Source organism: Neofelis nebulosa, chromosome X (assembly GCF_028018385.1).
Source record: "Neofelis nebulosa isolate mNeoNeb1 chromosome X, mNeoNeb1.pri, whole genome shotgun sequence".
Taxonomy (NCBI): Eukaryota; Metazoa; Chordata; class Mammalia; order Carnivora; family Felidae; genus Neofelis; species Neofelis nebulosa.
In genome coordinates, this window is record NC_080800.1 from 126,853,196 (window position 1) to 126,871,638 (window position 18,443).

General features: G+C 45.4%; 1 protein-coding gene, 1 long non-coding RNA gene and 1 pseudogene across 2 annotated transcripts in view; all 3 read right to left on the reverse strand.

Moving 5' to 3' along the window:
- The window catches only part of LOC131502895 (uncharacterized), a 42,959-nt gene extending 41,904 nt beyond the window's left edge, over nucleotides 1-1,055 (reverse strand). The window contains exon 1 of the long non-coding RNA XR_009257237.1: nucleotides 947-1,055. This is a non-coding gene — a long non-coding RNA (uncharacterized LOC131502895). The remainder of the gene's footprint in view (nucleotides 1-946) is intronic.
- The window catches only part of MECP2 (methyl-CpG binding protein 2), a 60,054-nt gene extending 53,707 nt beyond the window's left edge, over nucleotides 1-6,347 (reverse strand). Inside the window, exon 1 of the mRNA XM_058714071.1 lies at nucleotides 6,195-6,347. Coding sequence (XP_058570054.1) covers nucleotides 6,195-6,256 — 62 coding nt within the window. The 5' untranslated portion in view covers nucleotides 6,257-6,347. The remainder of the gene's footprint in view (nucleotides 1-6,194) is intronic.
- A 4,273-nt stretch (nucleotides 6,348-10,620) lies between these two features.
- Nucleotides 10,621-18,318, reverse strand: LOC131502169 (10 kDa heat shock protein, mitochondrial-like; annotated as a pseudogene).
- Between the last annotated feature and the right edge of the window lie 125 nt (nucleotides 18,319-18,443).

Sequence of the window (18,443 nt, forward strand, 5' to 3'; positions counted from 1 at the left end):
GAGACACAACAAAGTGCTACTGGGGGGGGTCTCAGCTGGAATCATAATGGCAGCATATGTGTAAACTCACATTTTTTCTTAAGGAAAAGAACGGAAAAATTCAATTAGTATGTTCTGCCTTACCACATGGAATGTTTCAAATCCAGGTGTCAAAACATCAAACGGGGAGTGACCACTGATTTTAAAAAAGCTGGAGATAATGAGCCTGACAGTTGAGAAATTAAGGAACCACTAATTTTTACAAAATTAAAGTCCACACGATGGTACCAACGTAGCCCAAAGTGTGGCTGAGAGAGCACCTGAGTGTCAGACCTTGTCTGGCTTAGATCCTCAGCTTTTCAAAAGACATTCATTCTGCTCTAGAGTCTCAAGAGCCAGACCCGTGTCTGGGTGCTCTCTTCAGTTCCCGTGCACACCTTATTAGCCACGGGCTCTGCTGCTCTGGGACAGCTTTCAGGAGGCCGTCCTTCTAGGGGACCACTCACCAGTCCCCATAACTGAACATGTTTTCCCACTGAGCACTAACACTGACCAGGAAGTCATTTACCCAAGACCAAAGCACACAAAGCACCATGCTGAAGACCGCTAGGCGACAGCAGCAGTGGCAGGTGAAGAGCTCAGTCAAAGGGCTCTCAGCTCAGCTGACCTGCTTCAAGGTGAACTGAAGTTGCAGATCACCAGTTCCGGCTCTAATCTGACGCCCGCCCCCAGATCACGCTGTGGCTACCAAGTAACCCTACCCAAACTGACCTTTCAGGGCTCAGGGAAGTGACTTTTTTTTATTATATGGCACAGTTTGGCACAGTTATATCTTTAGTCTTTGGGGTACTTTTATACTGTCCAAGAGTAGTACATCTTGTTTTTTTTTTCCTTTTTTTTTTTTTTTTTAAAAACAGATGGCCAAACCAGGACATATACTAAAAAAAAAAAAAGGAAGGTTACTTACCTGAGCCCTAACATTCCAGCTACCATGGAATCCTGTTGGAGCTGGTCTACAGAAGCAAGATGTATTCTGGGGAGTCACATGTCACATCAAAGCAGGAACTGGTGAGTCTGTATTTTTATGGAGCCTAAAACAAAGAAAATCGTAAGTTGAAAGCCCCCATTGTGCTGCACGACCTTTTTCCCAGGGCTATTTGGGACATTCTGAAGATAAACATATAGACAAAGTACTATACTATTTCCCAGCTTACCTACTAGAAACAAAGGATAAACCGATTACTAGAACATAACACACATTACTAAAATAAAGATTCTTGTGTGTTAAAATCAACACTATCACAAGCCTTGTCACCTCTGAGGGACATTTCGACACTTTTATACAGCAGACCATTAGTGATGATCCCTGGTAAGTATTTCTTGCGCTATGTCATGCAGAAATACTCAGGGAGAGAACACATGTTCAACAGAACATGCAACATCAAAATGTCATCCCAAAAAGAACATGCAAAATCCAGAGGCAAAGTGTCCCTTTTTTTTTTCTTCAAGCAGCTGAATTTGAAATGAGCTGCTGTAACATCGCTTAAAGGAGCTTTAACCCCGAGAGAGAGAGAGAGAGAGAGAGAGAGAGAAAGAGAGAGAGAGAGAGAGAGAGAGAGAGAGAAAGCAGCACCAACAGAAACCAAGCACCCTGGGAGATCCAAAGCCCTCCTCCAAAATACGCACGTGTGCTTCAGAGCGATCACTGTTAAGCCTCTCAGATCAGTAAATCGTGATGTTCAACAAACTAAGTTATTAATTCGATAGTTTCTGTTTTGCTTTTGAACATGTTCAAAAGACTTTTGTCATTACATTTTTTTCATCAATATAACCATCATTTCCTTGTTAAAACCTAAACCGCCCCACATTAGCTAATCTCTGGTACCCTTACTGGCCCAAGAGCAGCACTTTTATCTTTAGACTAAAAAAGCCTAGAGCACACGACTTCGAGACTATTCACACAAGCAATTACTCATGTAATTAAACCCAGAGGAAGGGCAACACCAACTAAGTCTTTACCACTGGTCTATAACTACCAGGATACCACTTAGAATTATCTGTTGAGATGCAGTGAGGCCTTACAATTCCCTTAGATAAGTCATAGAATGCTTTGAAATCCAGAAGTCAAGGTAACAGTACTACTCAGCTATATCATAAAAATCAAACTGGTACCCTGGCTGGGAGGTCCTGGCAAAGCCACAACTTCTCACAGCCACAATCTGTTTTTTACTTGTAAACTGAGGGAGCTGGACTAAGGTGCCTTCCAGCTCTGAAATTTTTAAGATCTTTGATTAACTCACGATTTCATGGAAAAAAAGAGCCAGCAAATGAAAGCAGGTAGACAAACACCCAATAAAGCAGTAATTTGTAGGTCTCTATATATGATGCTCCCAGCTCCTAGGCAAGGAAGACAAGTGAACCCTTCCTAAGGCTTGCTCCTGAGAGTTCAGACATCTGGAGTAACTGCAAAACAGCCACGGTGAGGACACCTTCATATGCCAGCAGACCCAACATAAGTGTGCCTTGAAGAAATTATAAAGGCCAAGGCTTTGTTCATGAGAATGACCACCCCTCTTTTGCTATGGGAGTGGGGATACCCTGCCTGCTGCCAAATTCCCATTCAGTTCCCCCGAACACCATTACCTACCATCAAAAATGGTAGAGCCAAGTACTTAGTAACGGCATGCGAATCAAGATTTCAAAAGGAAAAAGGTCCTTGCAAGAGAAAGGCAGAAGAGAACAGATAAAGGCATAAGAGCGTAACTTTTGTGTAAGTGAGCCCAAGGAAGAAGAAACCATTTACATCTGTCCTGTTGGAAACAAGGTAAGGCACAGTGGTGACAATGGCAATTTGACTGGAGAAGGCTGGTATAGAAAAATTGAGGACAAGGTCCTTCTGTTGGAACAGCAATAATGCTCTACGGAAGAAAACAGGTTGTGTCTGCATGCACGTCACCAAAGCAGAGGGTGGTGAAAACAAGCAGGTGTCCTGCTGTGCTCCCTGGAACTCACCACCAGTCTAGGACTGTGTTTCCCCCACCCATCCAATCCTGTGCACTTAAAGCACTACAGACACTACAGTTGATCCCTGAATAACACAGGTTTGAACTATGCGGGTCCACTTATATGCAGATTTTTTTTCAGTACAGTCCTGTAAATGTATTCTCTCCTCCCCATGATTCTCTTAATAACGTCTTCTTTACTATCTATATCGTAAGAATACAGCATATAACACCCATAACATACAAAATACATTAATCAACTGTTTATGTTAATGGTGAGACTTCCGGTCAACAGTAGGCTATTAGTAGTTAAATTTGGGGGGAGTCAAAAGTTATATGTGGATTGTCACCTGCATTGGGGGTGCGGGTCAGGGCCCCTAATCCCTGCATCATTCAAAAGTCAACTGTAGTTACTACAAACGTGAAACATTTTCTGTGATTCTCTCCTGGTGACCACCACAGAGGTAGGTATTCTCATAGATAACTCAAGTGGCCTAGGACACACTGCTCCTAACCAATTAAAAGACGTCCACTGATATTTGCCTTTTGAAAAGATTACAGGTTCCAGGACACACATTTATCATGCAAATAGTCCCAGGCAGATACATCAGCAGTGGAAACGGGACTGGAGTAAGGAACTAACAATTTTACCTCTGCTCTTCTCATTCTATGTCCACATGGGAGAAGCAGTATTCGGGTAGGGGTGACATCATATTGGACTTATCTAGCCAAACTCCACAGGGTGCCTCCCCACCATCTACATTTGGCTACATAGAAACAGAGCAAAGAAGAAACAATGACTCTAACTGGAGATTGCATATAGAATGCAAAATTGTATTCTAACCCTCCCAATAGGGAAACAGCACAAAAGGGGGAGTAGGGTTTGAGCACATCATGCTCTATCAGGTGAAATAAAGACTTGCTACTCTAGGTTTCAAGCATCCCAGGCACATTTGTAACAAGAAATAGGACGGTGTGATAGGCCCCTAATAGCAAAAAAGCCATAGAGTCAAGCTGTCGGAATACAGAGTTCAGATGCCACCAGGCACTTTTCGAAGAAACTATACTCTGGAAGCAGCCTGTGCTGTTTAGAAGGCTGGGGGTATGACAGACAGCTAACTGGAGGGGCACCCGAGGAGGCAAGCGCATTGCCAATGATGCAAAACAAAGCAGAGTCCTCATCCTGTCACATCAGAGGCTCAGATGCACAAACCTTGGAATCTTTGTGTGTCTGTGGATAGGAATGTCCCTCAGTGTTCAGCCATGAAGCTGACATGCCACAAATCGGTGTCTGTGGCAACTTATTTAACCGACTGTACTCTACTAGATTGGCTGTGCCCCTTACGGTTCTTCTGTGTCCGGGTAAGAAAATAAAAGTAAGTGTTTCCTAGGCTTCTCGACTGGAGTTTGAAATAGAAGTTCTAAAAAAACCCATAAATAAGCCTATTCCCTAAATCCTTGGTGGAAATTCCTAAAAGACCTAAAAAAAAACCCAGACACCGTTTTTGTTTTCATAAGGATCTAGCATATTTCAAAATACCCAAGAGGTCAGCTTAATCTTGTTAACTGAAATCGCTGAGATCCAAATGAAAATTCTGGCCACGAACCCCAAATTTCTCCGCAATAACTGCCTGTTAACAACAGTGAATTTTACTACCATGGCACCAATAAGCTTCATTTTTCTAGTATAACAAAACACCTGAAACTTGTGAGAGTCTTCCAAAGTCTAAGCCACTCGGCATCACGCGCTGCTAGATTTGCTTCCACCATCACCAACCACCCCCCTGAATTCGAGCCTACCATCTCACAATTTGGGGTACTGATCCCACACAACAGAGACACAACGTGTGAATGGCTCTGCAGAGTCCATTCCTGTTCCTGGAAAAAAAACCAAAAGCACACATCTGCCTGACCATGAGTCAGGAATATCACTTTTGTGGTGGAGCCCATTTCTGCTGTGACCAATCCACAACGAACACACTCACGACACAGGCGACCACCACAGAGGTAGGTATTCCAGAGCAAGCTTTCCCAGGCTCGGGTCCACTTAGCAAGGTCATCAACGGTCTTCTCGGTGAAAGCAATTTTTTTTAGACTCTTTACGATGACATTAAGTCTTAAGGGCAAAACCCACAGAAACAATGCCACACCACGTAAAAGTCACCTGAGTTTCAGTCTGGGTGATTCAGTTATAACCAAACTAAAAAGGAAATAAACTTTCAGGGGCAATTGACAGGAACCACAGCGATGCGATGAACTTGCCCCCATCGTAATGATGATCTTGAGCAGGGCGCGCTCCAGGACCATAGGAGCCGGTTACATACTATGTCCCACTCCACTTATGTAACTGGAAGATCTCCGGCGAAGGGGGGCGGGGAGGATGGGAGGGCGCTCATATTCTGAGGCCACGGAACCCCCCAAAGACCCTGGGGGCGCACTCCCACCGAAGAGCCTCTGGTGCTCCCTGACACGCAGTCCCCTACCTACGGCTCCTGATGGGAACTATAACCGCCTCTTTATGATGAGTTGTGGGACCAGGAACACAATGTCTAGTCCCTTTGGTGGGTGGGCAATAATTCCCACCTACTTGCTCCTGCTAGAAAGAAAAGGAGATGGTGGACCGACTCGCTCGCAGTGGGGGCAGAAAGTCATGGAATGGGCGAGAAGGAGGGGGAGGCAAAGCCTGGAGATGGGGGTGAGAGCGCAGGAGCCCTTGTGGCGCACTCTCCCGACGGGAGGCGGACTGCGCACGCGCGCCGGTGGGGGGGCCGAGTAACGGCAGAGGGGGCGCGCGAGGGAGGGAGAGGGGAGAGCGCGATCCAGGGAGAGGCCGGGGCGGCGGGCGCGCGACGACGCCGCGGGCCCGAAGCCCCGAGAAGGGCACGACGCGCGCGCAGCCCCGACAGGCAAAACCCCGGCGACAGGGGCGCCCGCGGGCCCGGGGGCCGGGATGCGCGCCGGAGGCGGGAGGGAGGGGGGCGCCAAGCGAAGGCTGCCCTGGGAGACCGCGCCGAGGACGGTCACCGCGAGTGCGGGTGACGGGCCGAGGGGGGAGCCGTCACCGGTGGCGGCGGGAGGGGGAGGGTAGAGAGGAGGGACGCCATCCGCCAGCCGTGTCGCCCGACCCCGCGGGCCCCTCCCGCGCCACGTCCCGCCCCTACCCTCCGCCCCCCGGCAAGGGTCCCCGCCCGCGGCCACGGCGGTCCCACTCACAGTCTCTCCTCCTCGCCTCCTCCTCCTCCTCCGCTCGGCGCGGCAGCGGCGGCGGCGGCCATTTTCCGGACGGCTTTTACCACAGCCCTCTCTCTGAGAGGAGGGAGCGCGCGCGCCGCCGACGCCGGGACCCCGCACGGCCGACGTCGCGCCCCGCCCTCCCGGCCGGCCTGCGCGCTGCTGCACCTGCGCGCCCGCGCCCCGCCCCCGGCGCCGCCGCGAGCCCGCCCGCCATTGGGTGCGGCGGCCAGGGTGGGGCGGGGCCTCGGCGACGACGCTACCAATTGGTTGGGGTTTGTGTCCATTCCGGCCAGGGAAAAGGGGGTGGAAACCGTGTCAAGCTCCCGATTGGTTGCCATCGACCGTCATTTGGGGAAAAGAGGCGGCTTGGGCGCGGAGGGGCAGGTTTAGTGGGAGGAATTTGAATATTAAGGATTAATAGGCCCTTGCGGATGCTGGGGCAAGTAAAGGCCTAGGCTTCGCACGTCTTTTTGCGTGGCCCTTCCGGGCCGTTGACCCTCTGTACACAAACGCACAAACTGCGCTGCCATAAGAGTTTCACCGCACCCGCATTTTCTCAATATCGTCACCTTCAGTAGAAGCAGCAAAGTTGCCTGCCCTGGAGCCTGACGTTGTTCCAGACGAGGGACCTTCGAGGGACCTTCGTTTCAGGGGCCTACCCATTGCATTCTTTCATCTGAGCCTGCCTCTCATAGGATCAAGGAATAAATAACAAATCACAGCCCTGGCCTTCCTGAAACTCTGGTCGGAGGAGACGGTGCATGCCAGGACTGCACCGAGACCTGTCATTTTATCAGATGGTTTGCTGGAGGTGTGGCGAAGGGGCATTGGGAGCACAAAGGAAGCAGCACTTAGCTCTGCCAGGAGGGGAGAGGGAAGACTTCCTAGAGGAGCTGATTTGGGAGCTAAGATCCAGCAATTCTGTGTCAGAAAAAAATATTTAAGACTATGAGAAAAGTTTTATCTAATGGGGTGTTCAGGACAGGACTATTTCTCAAGGCAACCTTACTCGGATTCCAGCCATCATCCAATCAATCCAATGCTCCTTGTACTAGTTCTGTGCTTAACAAGGAATCTTCTAGTTCTGCTTCTTCCCCCTGCCCCCACTTCATTTATTAGATACCTGCTATATGCCAGGTTCTGGACTCACGGTACTGAACAAGACTGTAAACTAACATTCTTGTGGCAAAGATTTATACTAAACATATAATACAATAAATAAGTACATATAATATAATGTTACATAATGATAAGGGCTTTGAGACAGATAAAACAAGGGTGAAGGAGGAGCTATCTAGATATCTGTAGGCTTTTGCCCTCATTTTATTCCCTCATATGGATATCTGAGGAGAGATATCTATTTGGCAAGTTGAAAGGCCCTGCGGAGATACTATGCCTGGAATATTGGGGAGAAAGCTTATGTGGCTAGAGAATGGTAGGGTGCACAGTTGAAGAGGCAGCTAGAGCCACCATGGGAACTGGGATCTTCTGAGATGAGAAGCCTTGGGAGGATTTTGAAGTGAGTGTTAACATCATCAGATCTATGTTGTACGTGCGGTGCGGAGAACTTCCATGGAGGGACAAAACTAGGAGGAAAAGCCCAGTCAGGATGCCCTGACAACAGTCTAGGACAGGTGATCGTGGCAGTAACTAGGGTGGTGGCAGGGGAGGTTCTGCAAAGTTGTGAGAGTCAAGCTATATATTTAAAATTGGGCAGAAAAGATTGGATATGGAGTATAGAGAAAGAGAGGAAACAGGGATGATTCCTGAATTTTTCACTGAGCAACTGAATGAACCGGTGCCTTTCACTATGATGGGAAAAACTGTAGGAAAAACACATTTTTGGAGGTATAGACCAAGAGTCCTGTTTTGGCCGTGTTAAGCTTGGAGCGCCCATTAGATGTGCAAGGGGAGATGTTGAGTAGGCGTTTGGGTTAATAACAAGTTCAGCATCCAACTCAAGAAGCTATCAAAGAAACAGAGTAAACCTGGAGAAAATAGAAGGAAGAAAAATAAGGATGAGTAGAAATCCATGAAACAGAAAGAAATGATAGGATTGAGAACACCAGAAGCTGATTCTTTGAAAAGCTGGGGGAAAGAGCCAACCCTTTAACAGTCTAGGTATAAAGAGAGAAAAGTCAAATTATATTAGAAATGAAAAAGAGACGTAACCACAAATACAACAGCTTATACAACAGATAATAGATAAAACATACATTTTTAAAAGGATATTATGAACAACTGTATGTCGGAAAATTGGAAAGCATAAACAAAATGAATAAATTCCTGGAAAAGCACAGATTACCAAAACTGACTCTAGAAACATAACACCTGGATAGACCCTCTATAACCACAAAGAAATTGACTATATACCATATTGTAAAAATCTACCCCCTGCCAAAAAAAAAGAAAAAGAAAAACAATGAGCTCAGAGAGCTTTACAGATGAATTCTACCAAATTGTTAATGAATGGGTAATTCCAACCATACACTAAGGAAAAAAACCTCGAAACTTATTTTATGAGACTAATATAACTACTATAACGAGCCAATGAAAGTGTGCCACAGGATGTGTAAGTACATGTAAAAATTCTAGCCAAATAAACAGAATCCAGTGGAATATAATGATATAACCAAGTTGAGATTTATCCTAAGAATGCAAGGATGGTTTAAAATTAGAAAATCAACCTTAAGAGATTTAAGGGGAACAAATTATATGATTATTTCAATAGATACAGGAAAAGTGTTCAGTACAAGTGTAAAATATGACTACTTACGAGAAAAACAACAACAACCTAGACAGCTCTGAATAGAAGGCAGCTTCCTCAATCTGATCAAAGGTATCTATTAAAAAACTTAGCGTAAACATCATATTTAATGGTGTTAAGTGGGAAAAAAGCAAGAAACAGAACAGGAGCTATGGTGCAACATCATTCATGTAAAATAAAACACATGTATCCTCCTCTGATTCTCTTTTAAACCCCATCCTTTGTGTTTCACTGTGAGGAGAAAGAGCCATTAGACCTCGTAGAGAAAGACCTCAGCAAGTAATAAAAATCTGGAAAATGTGGGGTGCCCAGGGGGCTCAGTTGGTTAAGTATCCGACTCTTGATTTTGGCTCATGTCATGACCTCAAGGTTCGTGAGGTCGAGCTCCACATCAGGCTCTGCTCTGACAGTGCGGAGCCTGCTTGGAATTCTCTCTCTCTCCCTCTCTCCCCCCCCCCCCCCCCACTCATGCTCTCTCTCTCTCTCTCTCACTCACTCAAAACAAATATTTTGGAAAAGCTGGAAAATGTAATTAAAGATTCAACTCACTCTGGCTACAAAAATTATAAAACAGCTGGGAATGAACTTAAGAAATGCCAAAAACCTATATTTATTTATTTTTTTTCAATATATGAAATTTATTGTCAAATTGGTTTCCATACAACACCCAGTGCTCATCCCAAAAGGTGCCCTCCTCAATCCCCATCACCCACCCTCCCCTCCCTCCCACCCCCCATCAACCCTCAGTTTGTTCTCAGTTTTTAAGAGTCTCTTATGCTTTGGCTCTCTCCCCCTCTAACCTCTTTTTTTTTTCCTTCCCCCCACCATGGGTTTCTGTAAAGTTTCTCAGGATCCACATAAGAGTGAGACCATATGGTATCTGTCTTTCTCTGTATGGCTTATTTCACTTAGCATCACACTCTCCAGTTTCATCCACCTTGCTACAAAAGGCCATATTTCGTTCTTTCTCATTGCCACATAGTATTCCATTGTGTGTATAAACCACAATTTCTTTATCCATTCATCAGTTGATGGACATTTAGGCTCTTTCCATAATTTGGCTATTGTTGAGAGTGCTGCTATAAACATTGGGGTACAAGTGCCCCTATGCATCAGTACTCCTGTATCCCTTGGGTAAATTCCTAGCAGTGCTATTGCTGGGTCATAGGGCAGGTCTATTTTTAATTTTCTGAGGAACCTCCACACTGCTTTCCAGAGCGGCTGCACCAATTTGCATTCCCACCAACAGTGCAAGAGGGTTCCCGTCTCTCCACATCCTCTCCAGCATCTATACTCTCCTGATTTGTTCATTTTGGCCACTCTGACTGGCGTGAGGTGGTATCTGAGTGTGGTTTTGATTTGTATTTCCCTGATAAGGAGCGACGTTGAACATCTTTTCATGTGCCTGTTGGTCATCCGGATGTCTTCTTTAGAGAAGTGTCTATTCATGTTTTCTCAAAAACCTATATTTAAAAGCTATAACACTTTACCGAAAAACATAAAAGAAGACCTGAAAAAAAACAAAAAGAAAGAAACTATCATACTCCTAGAAGGAGGTCGACATAATAAAGATGTCAATTTTGTTGAACCATTCATTTATGCATTTTTATCTGGTGATGTTTATAACAGTACCCTAAACCTAATTTGAGAGACACCGGATGTCATTAGTTTATTATAAAAGAGAGCCATGAAAATTATCTACCTGATGAAAGATTTCACAAATTCACTGGAATGGGCAGCTTCACTTGATGCCATTTCGATAATTACGTATTTCAGTCTCCATTCTTGCCAAGACTGTCTCCATCTCTAAATAAGAACCACTTGGGTGCCTTCACATTCTGGGAGAACTTGATCTCCAACTTTCATACCAACCGCTTGAATCTCTCCGCCCTTTCCTTCAGAGCCCTAGCCAACGACCGTTGCTTGCAAGACTTTTCCTTGAGATTTTTCTGGAAGCACAATGCCTCCTTTAGTAATAGTTTTGGCTGCACTCCTTTCAACCAAAAGCCGGTCAAAGAGGGGAAGAAACTCTCTAAACGCCTGTCCTGCTTTGACTCCAGCCGCCACAGCGCGAACTCTGCTTTGGAGCTGCCGCCGCCAGAAGGTGTCAATTCTTCAGGAATTAATCTGGAAATTTTTTCCCCAAGTCAAAATCAAGGAGTTTTTGTGGACTGGAGCAAGTTCACTCAAGATTGGGAAGAGTAAGTGTACAAGACTAGAAGTCAAGACATTTTTTAAAGAGAAAACCAATGAAGAGGGTCTTGCTAAATACCTTAGTTTCAATAAATGAGGCTTAAATAATCCAAATGCACTTTTACCATTGAAAAGTAGAAAAATATACTAGAGTTTTCAGTATACACTTGTGGGGGGGTGGCGCCTGGGTGGCTCAGTTGGCTACACGCCCGACTCCTGATTTCAGCTCAGGTCGCGATCTCACAGTTTGTGGGTTCCAGCCCTGTGTCGGGCTCTGCGCTGGCAATGCGGAGCCTGCTTGGGATTCTCTCCCCCTCTCTCTCTGCCCCTTCCCATCTCTCACGTGTGTGTGTGTGCTTGCGTGCTCTCTCTCTCTCTCTCTCTCTCTCTCAAAATAAATAAACAAACTTAAAAAAAATAAAATATTCACTGGTAGAACTAAAAATGTGTCATTTAAAACATTGGGTTAGACTATTTTTTAAATGGGTGCCCTCAAAATTCAGACTGTACAAGATAAAAACTAGGAAAACACAGTATGAATAGCAGTTGACAGAAAAACAGCAACCAGAAGGATTTTATCGATAAAACAGACAGAGCACCAACTTCTACTCAATCTGTCTAAAAATCCCTTGAACTGATAAGATTGTATTTTTTTTCAACGTTTTTTATTTATTTTTGGGACAGAGAGAGACAGAGCATGAACGGGGGAGGGGCAGAGAGAGAGGGAGACACAGAATCGGAAACAGGCTCCAGGCTCCGAGCCATCAGCCCAGAGCCTGACGCGGGGCTCGAACTCACGGACCGCGAGATCGTGACCTGGCTGAAGTCGGACGCTTAACCGACTGCGCCACCCAGGTGCCCCTGTATATATTTTTTAAAAAGGAAATGCAAAATGACACTGGAAAATAAGAAGGGTAAAAACAGACGGTCCAGAGGTTTAGAGCTAGCATCTCAGATGATACCACAAAAAAATGAAAACATAAATTTGTTTCAAGTACTATGGGACATTTCTCAAAGTTACTTATGAATTAGACTCCTCAAACCAAAAGTCTCAGTCAATTTCAAACTATAGAAAGCGTGCAGTCCAGTCTCTGGCAACAATAGAATAAAATGAAAACTTAGAAACAAAAGAATGGGCAAAAGTAAAACAAAACAAAACGAAATGAAAAACCACTCTCTGCTTGGAAGTGTTAAGACAGACTTCAAAATAGCTCTCTGGTTAAAGGGGAAACAGAAACCAAAATGATAAGTTCTTCAGAAACGACCAACTGTGACAGTTCCACGTATTAAAACCTAAGCCGTGTGGCCAAAATGGTCATCTAGAAGAAGTTAATAACCTTAACTACCTGTACTAGAAAATAGGAAAATAGGCCAGAAATGAATAGACTTCGATACATCATGGTCACTCTCGTGCGTGCCCACACGCAGTTTTTCCTTCTTGACCCAAAGAAACTCGCTATAAGAACAGTATTGAGGTACAGAAAGAAATAAACCCATCAAAGTGAAGAGAGTGTGGCGAAGACGGGAGGTTCTCCCCAATGGGCAGATTTCAAGTTTTTGGGAAAGCAGGTAGGAATTAGTTGAAAGAAATAGGCGGGAAAAAATCGAGCCTAGCATATGTGATAAGGGAGCTACAGAAGACGTGGGACCGAGTTCGCCCGATGTAAGACCAGAGAGTAGGCTCTGAATCGGCGGGCCTGTGGTACAAGGGCAAAATCAAAATCAATGGGACCAGAGAGTGGGAACGTCCCCTCCTCCTCTCTACGGGATAGCCGGGCTGACAGCAGGCGGAGGCCCGCAGGAAAAATACCCGACAGTTCTCTAAAGAGTTTGAATGAAATGTCTGTAGAGAGCCAGGGCTGCCAGCATGGATGTTGGCAACTCCTGGGCAATTTTCTCCTCATTCTAGCATTTGCAGAATGTGAACACGCTTCTTTGGCTCCCCGTCCTACACAGAAGAGTCGTAGCAGGAAAAACACACCTATTTGCCCTAAAGCAGATTAAATCCAAAATAGCTACCCAGCCCTTCTTTATTAAATTTAAATCAACCATGAAGGATCATCAGAAATTTTAAGGTCTTCAACATTAAAAATAACCAAGTATAAGGGCACCTGGGTGGCCCAGTCGGCTGAGCATCCAACTTCAGCTCAGGTCGTGATCTCGCAGTTTGTGAGTTCGAGGCCCACATCGGGGACTGTCAGTGTGGAGCCCACTTCGGAATCTCTGCTCCTCCCCTGTGCGCTCTCTCTCTCTCTCTTCAAAAATAAATAAAATTATTATTTTTTTAAATCAAGTATAATCTGTAGGGAAAAATGAGCTCAGAGGAACCCCAGAAAATGCAGGGAACATATGGAAAAATTTAAATTTAATTAGCATATTCAGAGAACTGAAAGAAACTATTGTATCCACAAAACAAGAATAGAATAGTATGTGAAAGGAGCAGAAAACAAAGGGTGCCTGGATAGCTCAGTCGGTTAAGCGTCCGACTTTGGCTCAGGTCATGATCTCACAGCTCATGGGTTTGAGCCCCACACCGGGCTCTGTGTTGACAACTCAGAGTCCGGAGCCTGCTTCGGGTTCTATGTCTCCCTTTCTCTCTGCCCCACCCCCGCTTGCACTCTGCCTCTCTTTGTCTCTCAAAAATGAATAAACGTTAAAAAAAATTTTTTTAAAGGAGTGGAGAACAAGAAAGAATTATTGGAAATTAAATGTGATTATTGAAGTTCAAGTTCCAGTAGAAATATCAAAAGGCAAAACTGAAGAAATCTCCCAGGAAATAGAACAAAACAACACAGATGAAAAAAATATGAGAGGAAACATAAGGACTTCAAAGAATGATCTAGGAAGTCCAGCAGGCCACTAACAAGAGTTCTTGTAAGATAAAACTGAGAAAAAAAAGAACAGGAATCAGAATAAGTCACATCAGACTTCATTACAACACTGGATGATAAAAGACAATAGGGCAACACATTTTAAAAAGATAATAGGTAATAGGGTGATGCTTTCAAAATTCCAAGAGAAAATGATTTATAATTTAAAATTCCAGCCAAAATATCCATCAAGTGTGACAATGGAATTAAAATATTTTTAGATACGGAAGGCTAAGAAAACTCACCTCCCAAATATACTTTCTTAGGAATCTACTTGAGGATGTTCTCCAGCAACACAAGGGTGGAAGCCAAGAAAAAGGAAAATGTGGGATCCACAAAACAGTGGATCTAATCCAGGACCACAGTGATAGGAAATACTGGAGATGCCAACTGGGCAGAAGGCCTGATTGGCAATCAGCATGGATTGGACTAGGAGAATGGCAGGCCCTGGGAGAGAGGACTCCAAGAATTGAAAAAAGAGCGTGTGTATGTGAACTCAACGTATTAGCTGTTGCGATTGGGAGTTGGAAGAAAATTGAATGTGACGATGGTAATTAGTACAAGAAAATAAGGAAAAACAACTAGACACAGCCCTAGAAACAGGATAAAAAAGAACTTATGAGGAATTTACAATCAAAATAGGAAAGAAAGTAAAACATATTATAAGTTTACCAACCGATGGTGCGTAAGAAGAGACAAATAACTCGATGCTGAAACAAGTCTTTCCTGATGGCCCAGGGCTCACCAAATTTGACTTATACAAGGGAAATGGAATCCTAGCATGTCTCTTCTTCAGCTGGCATCAAAATATATTTCTGGGAATGCCAGCTGGTGCAGCCACTCTGGAAAACAGTATGGAGGTTCCTCAAAAAATTAAAAATAGAACTACCCTATGACCCAGCAATGGCACTAGGCATTTATCCACGGGATATGGGTGTGCTGTTTCGAAGGGATACAGGCACCCCCATGTTTATGCATCACTATCAGCAATAGCCCAAGTATGGAAAAAGCCCAAATGTCCCTCGATGGATGGATGGAGAAAGAAGATATGGTCTATATAGACAATGGGGTACGACTCGGCCATCAAAAAGAATGAAATCTTGCCATTTGCAACTATGTGGATGGAACTGGAGGCTATTATGCTAAGTGAAATTAGTCAGTCAGAGAAAGACAAGTATCATATGACTTCACTCATAGGAGGACTTTAAGAGACAAAACAGATGAACATGAGGGAAGGGAAACAAAAATCATATAAAAACAGGGAGGGGGACAACACAGAAGAGACTCACAAATACGGAGAACAAACTGAGGGTTACTGGAGGGGGTGTGGGAGGGGGGATGGGCTAAATGGGGAAGGGGCACTAAGGAACCTACTCCTGAAATCATTGTTGCACTAGATGCTAATTGGGATGTACATTTTAAAAAATAAAAAATTAAATTAAAATATATATATTTACATAAACATCATAACATGCATTTGTGTCTTTGGTTTTCACCTGGTAGAGTCAGCCTATGCACAAAACGCAGAACGACAGGCTTGTGTGGCAGGATGGGACACGGCCCCCTTCTCCTTATGTGTAGCGTGAAGGGTTGACTCAGCAGGCCCGTGTGCTCCTGAGAGAGGCCTTGGGGAACCCCTGCCGCATCAGATTTGATAGTCATACTGCTCTCTTTAGTTGTTTGTAAGTATAAATAATACACTCGAACCTCCTGTGCTGTTAACTTTCAATAGAAATGTATCTTTGACCACTCGACAGCAGCTTCGCTTTACCTTTGCGCTGTCGGAGCTAACATTTACGTGTCATCCCGATACAGGTGAAAAGATAATCTCCGAGAAGTAAGAGAGTGGAGGGAAGGGGAACAGAAACATTGGGCTCTGAAGGGGTCCGAGAAGTGATGCCCATTGTTTCCCTGAGTGTCATGGAACGTGACGATACGATTCTAGGGCTCATTGGAGTAACTCTGCAAGATGGGCCACAGAAACGGTGACTCAACGCGTTGATGAGACAGCACAGCTCTGCTACTGAAAGAGGCAAGTGATCAGTGGGACTGAGAGCTGCCCTGAAGAGACCCAGACACCCTCGGGACAAATGCCCCTTTCCCCCTGTTTGTAGAGCCCTGCTTAGATTCTGGCTTCCGCTCTTGTGTGCCTTGGGAAGAAACCCTGCTGTGGGAAACTGTGGTGGCCACTGAGCTGGCTCCGGCCCGTGGTAAGTTCCGGGAAGTCCTCTGGGGCCTTCTGGGAAGCCACAGCCCCTCTGCTCCTCCTGGGCTGGGTTGGGTCCGGAGGTGACTTCTGAAGCAGTGGCGATAGCTCACTGAGGCGTCAAGGATGTCTTTAGGAGAACTTTCTCTGTGGTTAAGGGTTCCCCTGTGGTTAAGGGTTCTGTTGCCTACATCACAAGTTGTTTGTGACCCTGGGGGGCTTATGGCCCTTCTGTGAGGTCTTGGAGGGATTAGAGACTTCCTCGGTATCTGTTATTTCCCAGTTTGGGCTTTTAATTTTGTTTTCTTTTTTTTTAATTAAAAAAATGTTAATATTTATTCATTTTTGAGAGAGAGAGAGAGAGAGAGAGAGACAGACAGACAGACAGCACGAGCGGGGGAGGGCAGAGAGAGAGGGAGACACAGAATCCGAAGCAGGCTCCGGGCTCCAGGCTCAGAGCTATCAGCACAGAGCCCGACGTGGGGCCCAAACTCTCGAACCCTTGAGATCATGACCTGAGCCGAAATCCAGAGGTGGAGGCTTAACCGACTGAGCCACCCAGGCTCCCCTAATTTTGTTTTCTTTTGTATTTTTTTTTTTACCCCTTATGTAGGTTGGCTACTGTTTTATCTTTTTGTCTTGTTTTTGGGTTCTCAAAGAACCAGTTTTGAGATTATCAGTTCTCTGGTTTCTCTGTGTACCAGCTCAGTACTTTCTGTTCTCATCATTCCTGTTTTCTAGGCATTTGGCAAGTTTTCTTTGACTTTTTTTAACGAAAGATTTTTTTTTAAGGGAGTTAAAAAAATTTTTTTTAATGTTTATTCATTCTTTGAGAGACATAGAGAAAGCGTGGGTGGGGGAGGGGCACAGAATCGGAAGCAGGTTCCAGGCTCTGAGCTGTCAGCACAGAGCCCAACGCGGGGCTCAAACCCATGAACCGTGAGATCATGACCTGAGCCGAAGTCAGACGCTCAACTGAGCCACTCAGGCACCCCTTAAAGGGAGCTTTAAATTCTAAAGGTAGGCTTCTGTTTTGTTTTCCATTTTAGTTGCTAACATTCTATTCCAACAATGTGTTCATATTCTTTTCTGTTTTTTGAAATGTCTTCAGGACCCTTTCTGGCTTAGTATGCGGTCAGTGGTTCGTCTCTCCCTACCCTCTGCCAAGATGCCCAGCATGGGCTTTTCCTTATTGTGGTCTCAAACTGGCTATTTTAGGCATTAAGGTCCTCCCAGGAAAACAGAAACCACTTCAAGTGAGGGCATTGAATGCCAGGAAAGGGTCACCTAGGACTACTGGGAGGTTAATGTGCAGGCAGCTTAGAGATCCACCTGGGTAGGAGGTCACTGCCATTCCTAGGGTGGAATCAAGGAGGGCTCCTGGTGAGAGCTGCAGCTGCCGCCCCTGAGACAAAGAGGAAGACCGTCCCCTTCCTCCTCCTCTCTAGTCTTGCTCATGCCTTCCATGATCAATCCCTGCCAGAAACCGGCTAAGCCCCAAGCCTGGGAAGGGCCGGCAGCAAGGTCCCTCCCCACAGGGTGAGGGAGAGGTGAGCAGCGGATCTCAGGACAAACAGGCCCATGGGTGAACTTTAAAAGCCTAGGAAGTGGGGGCGCCTGGGTGGCTCAGCCGGTTAGGCAACCAACTCTTGGTTTCAGCTCAGGTCACGATCTCATGGCTCATGGGTTCGAGCCCCGCATCGGACTTACACTGACAGCATGGAGCCTGCTTGGGATTCTGTCTCCCTCTCTCTCTACACCCACCCCCGCACACACACGCTTTCTCTCTCTCTCTCTCTCTCTCTCTCTCTCTCAATAAATAAATAAATGAAAGTCTAGGAAGTAAGTACACTTTTCCCTCCTCCTTCTCTGCCTGCTTCTCTGGCGAACTTTGTGTTTACGGTATTGCTTTCAGATTTTCTAGTGGTTTTATTTATGCCTTTAAATAATCCAGTCAAACCTTTACTACGCGACTGATCAACATTGAACGATATCTACTGACAAGGGCAACTTTTGTCGAGAGCTCAGGGCATCGGGGAATCTTTCTCTCACCTCTCCTCCCTCCATGCTTGCTTCTGTTCTCTGACTTCTCATTTCTGTACCCTCGCGGCTCTGTGTCTCGCGGTTCTCGGTCTTCACGGACAAATGTCCCGGCTCATTTGAACAGCCCGTGCACCGGCTGAACTCCTCAG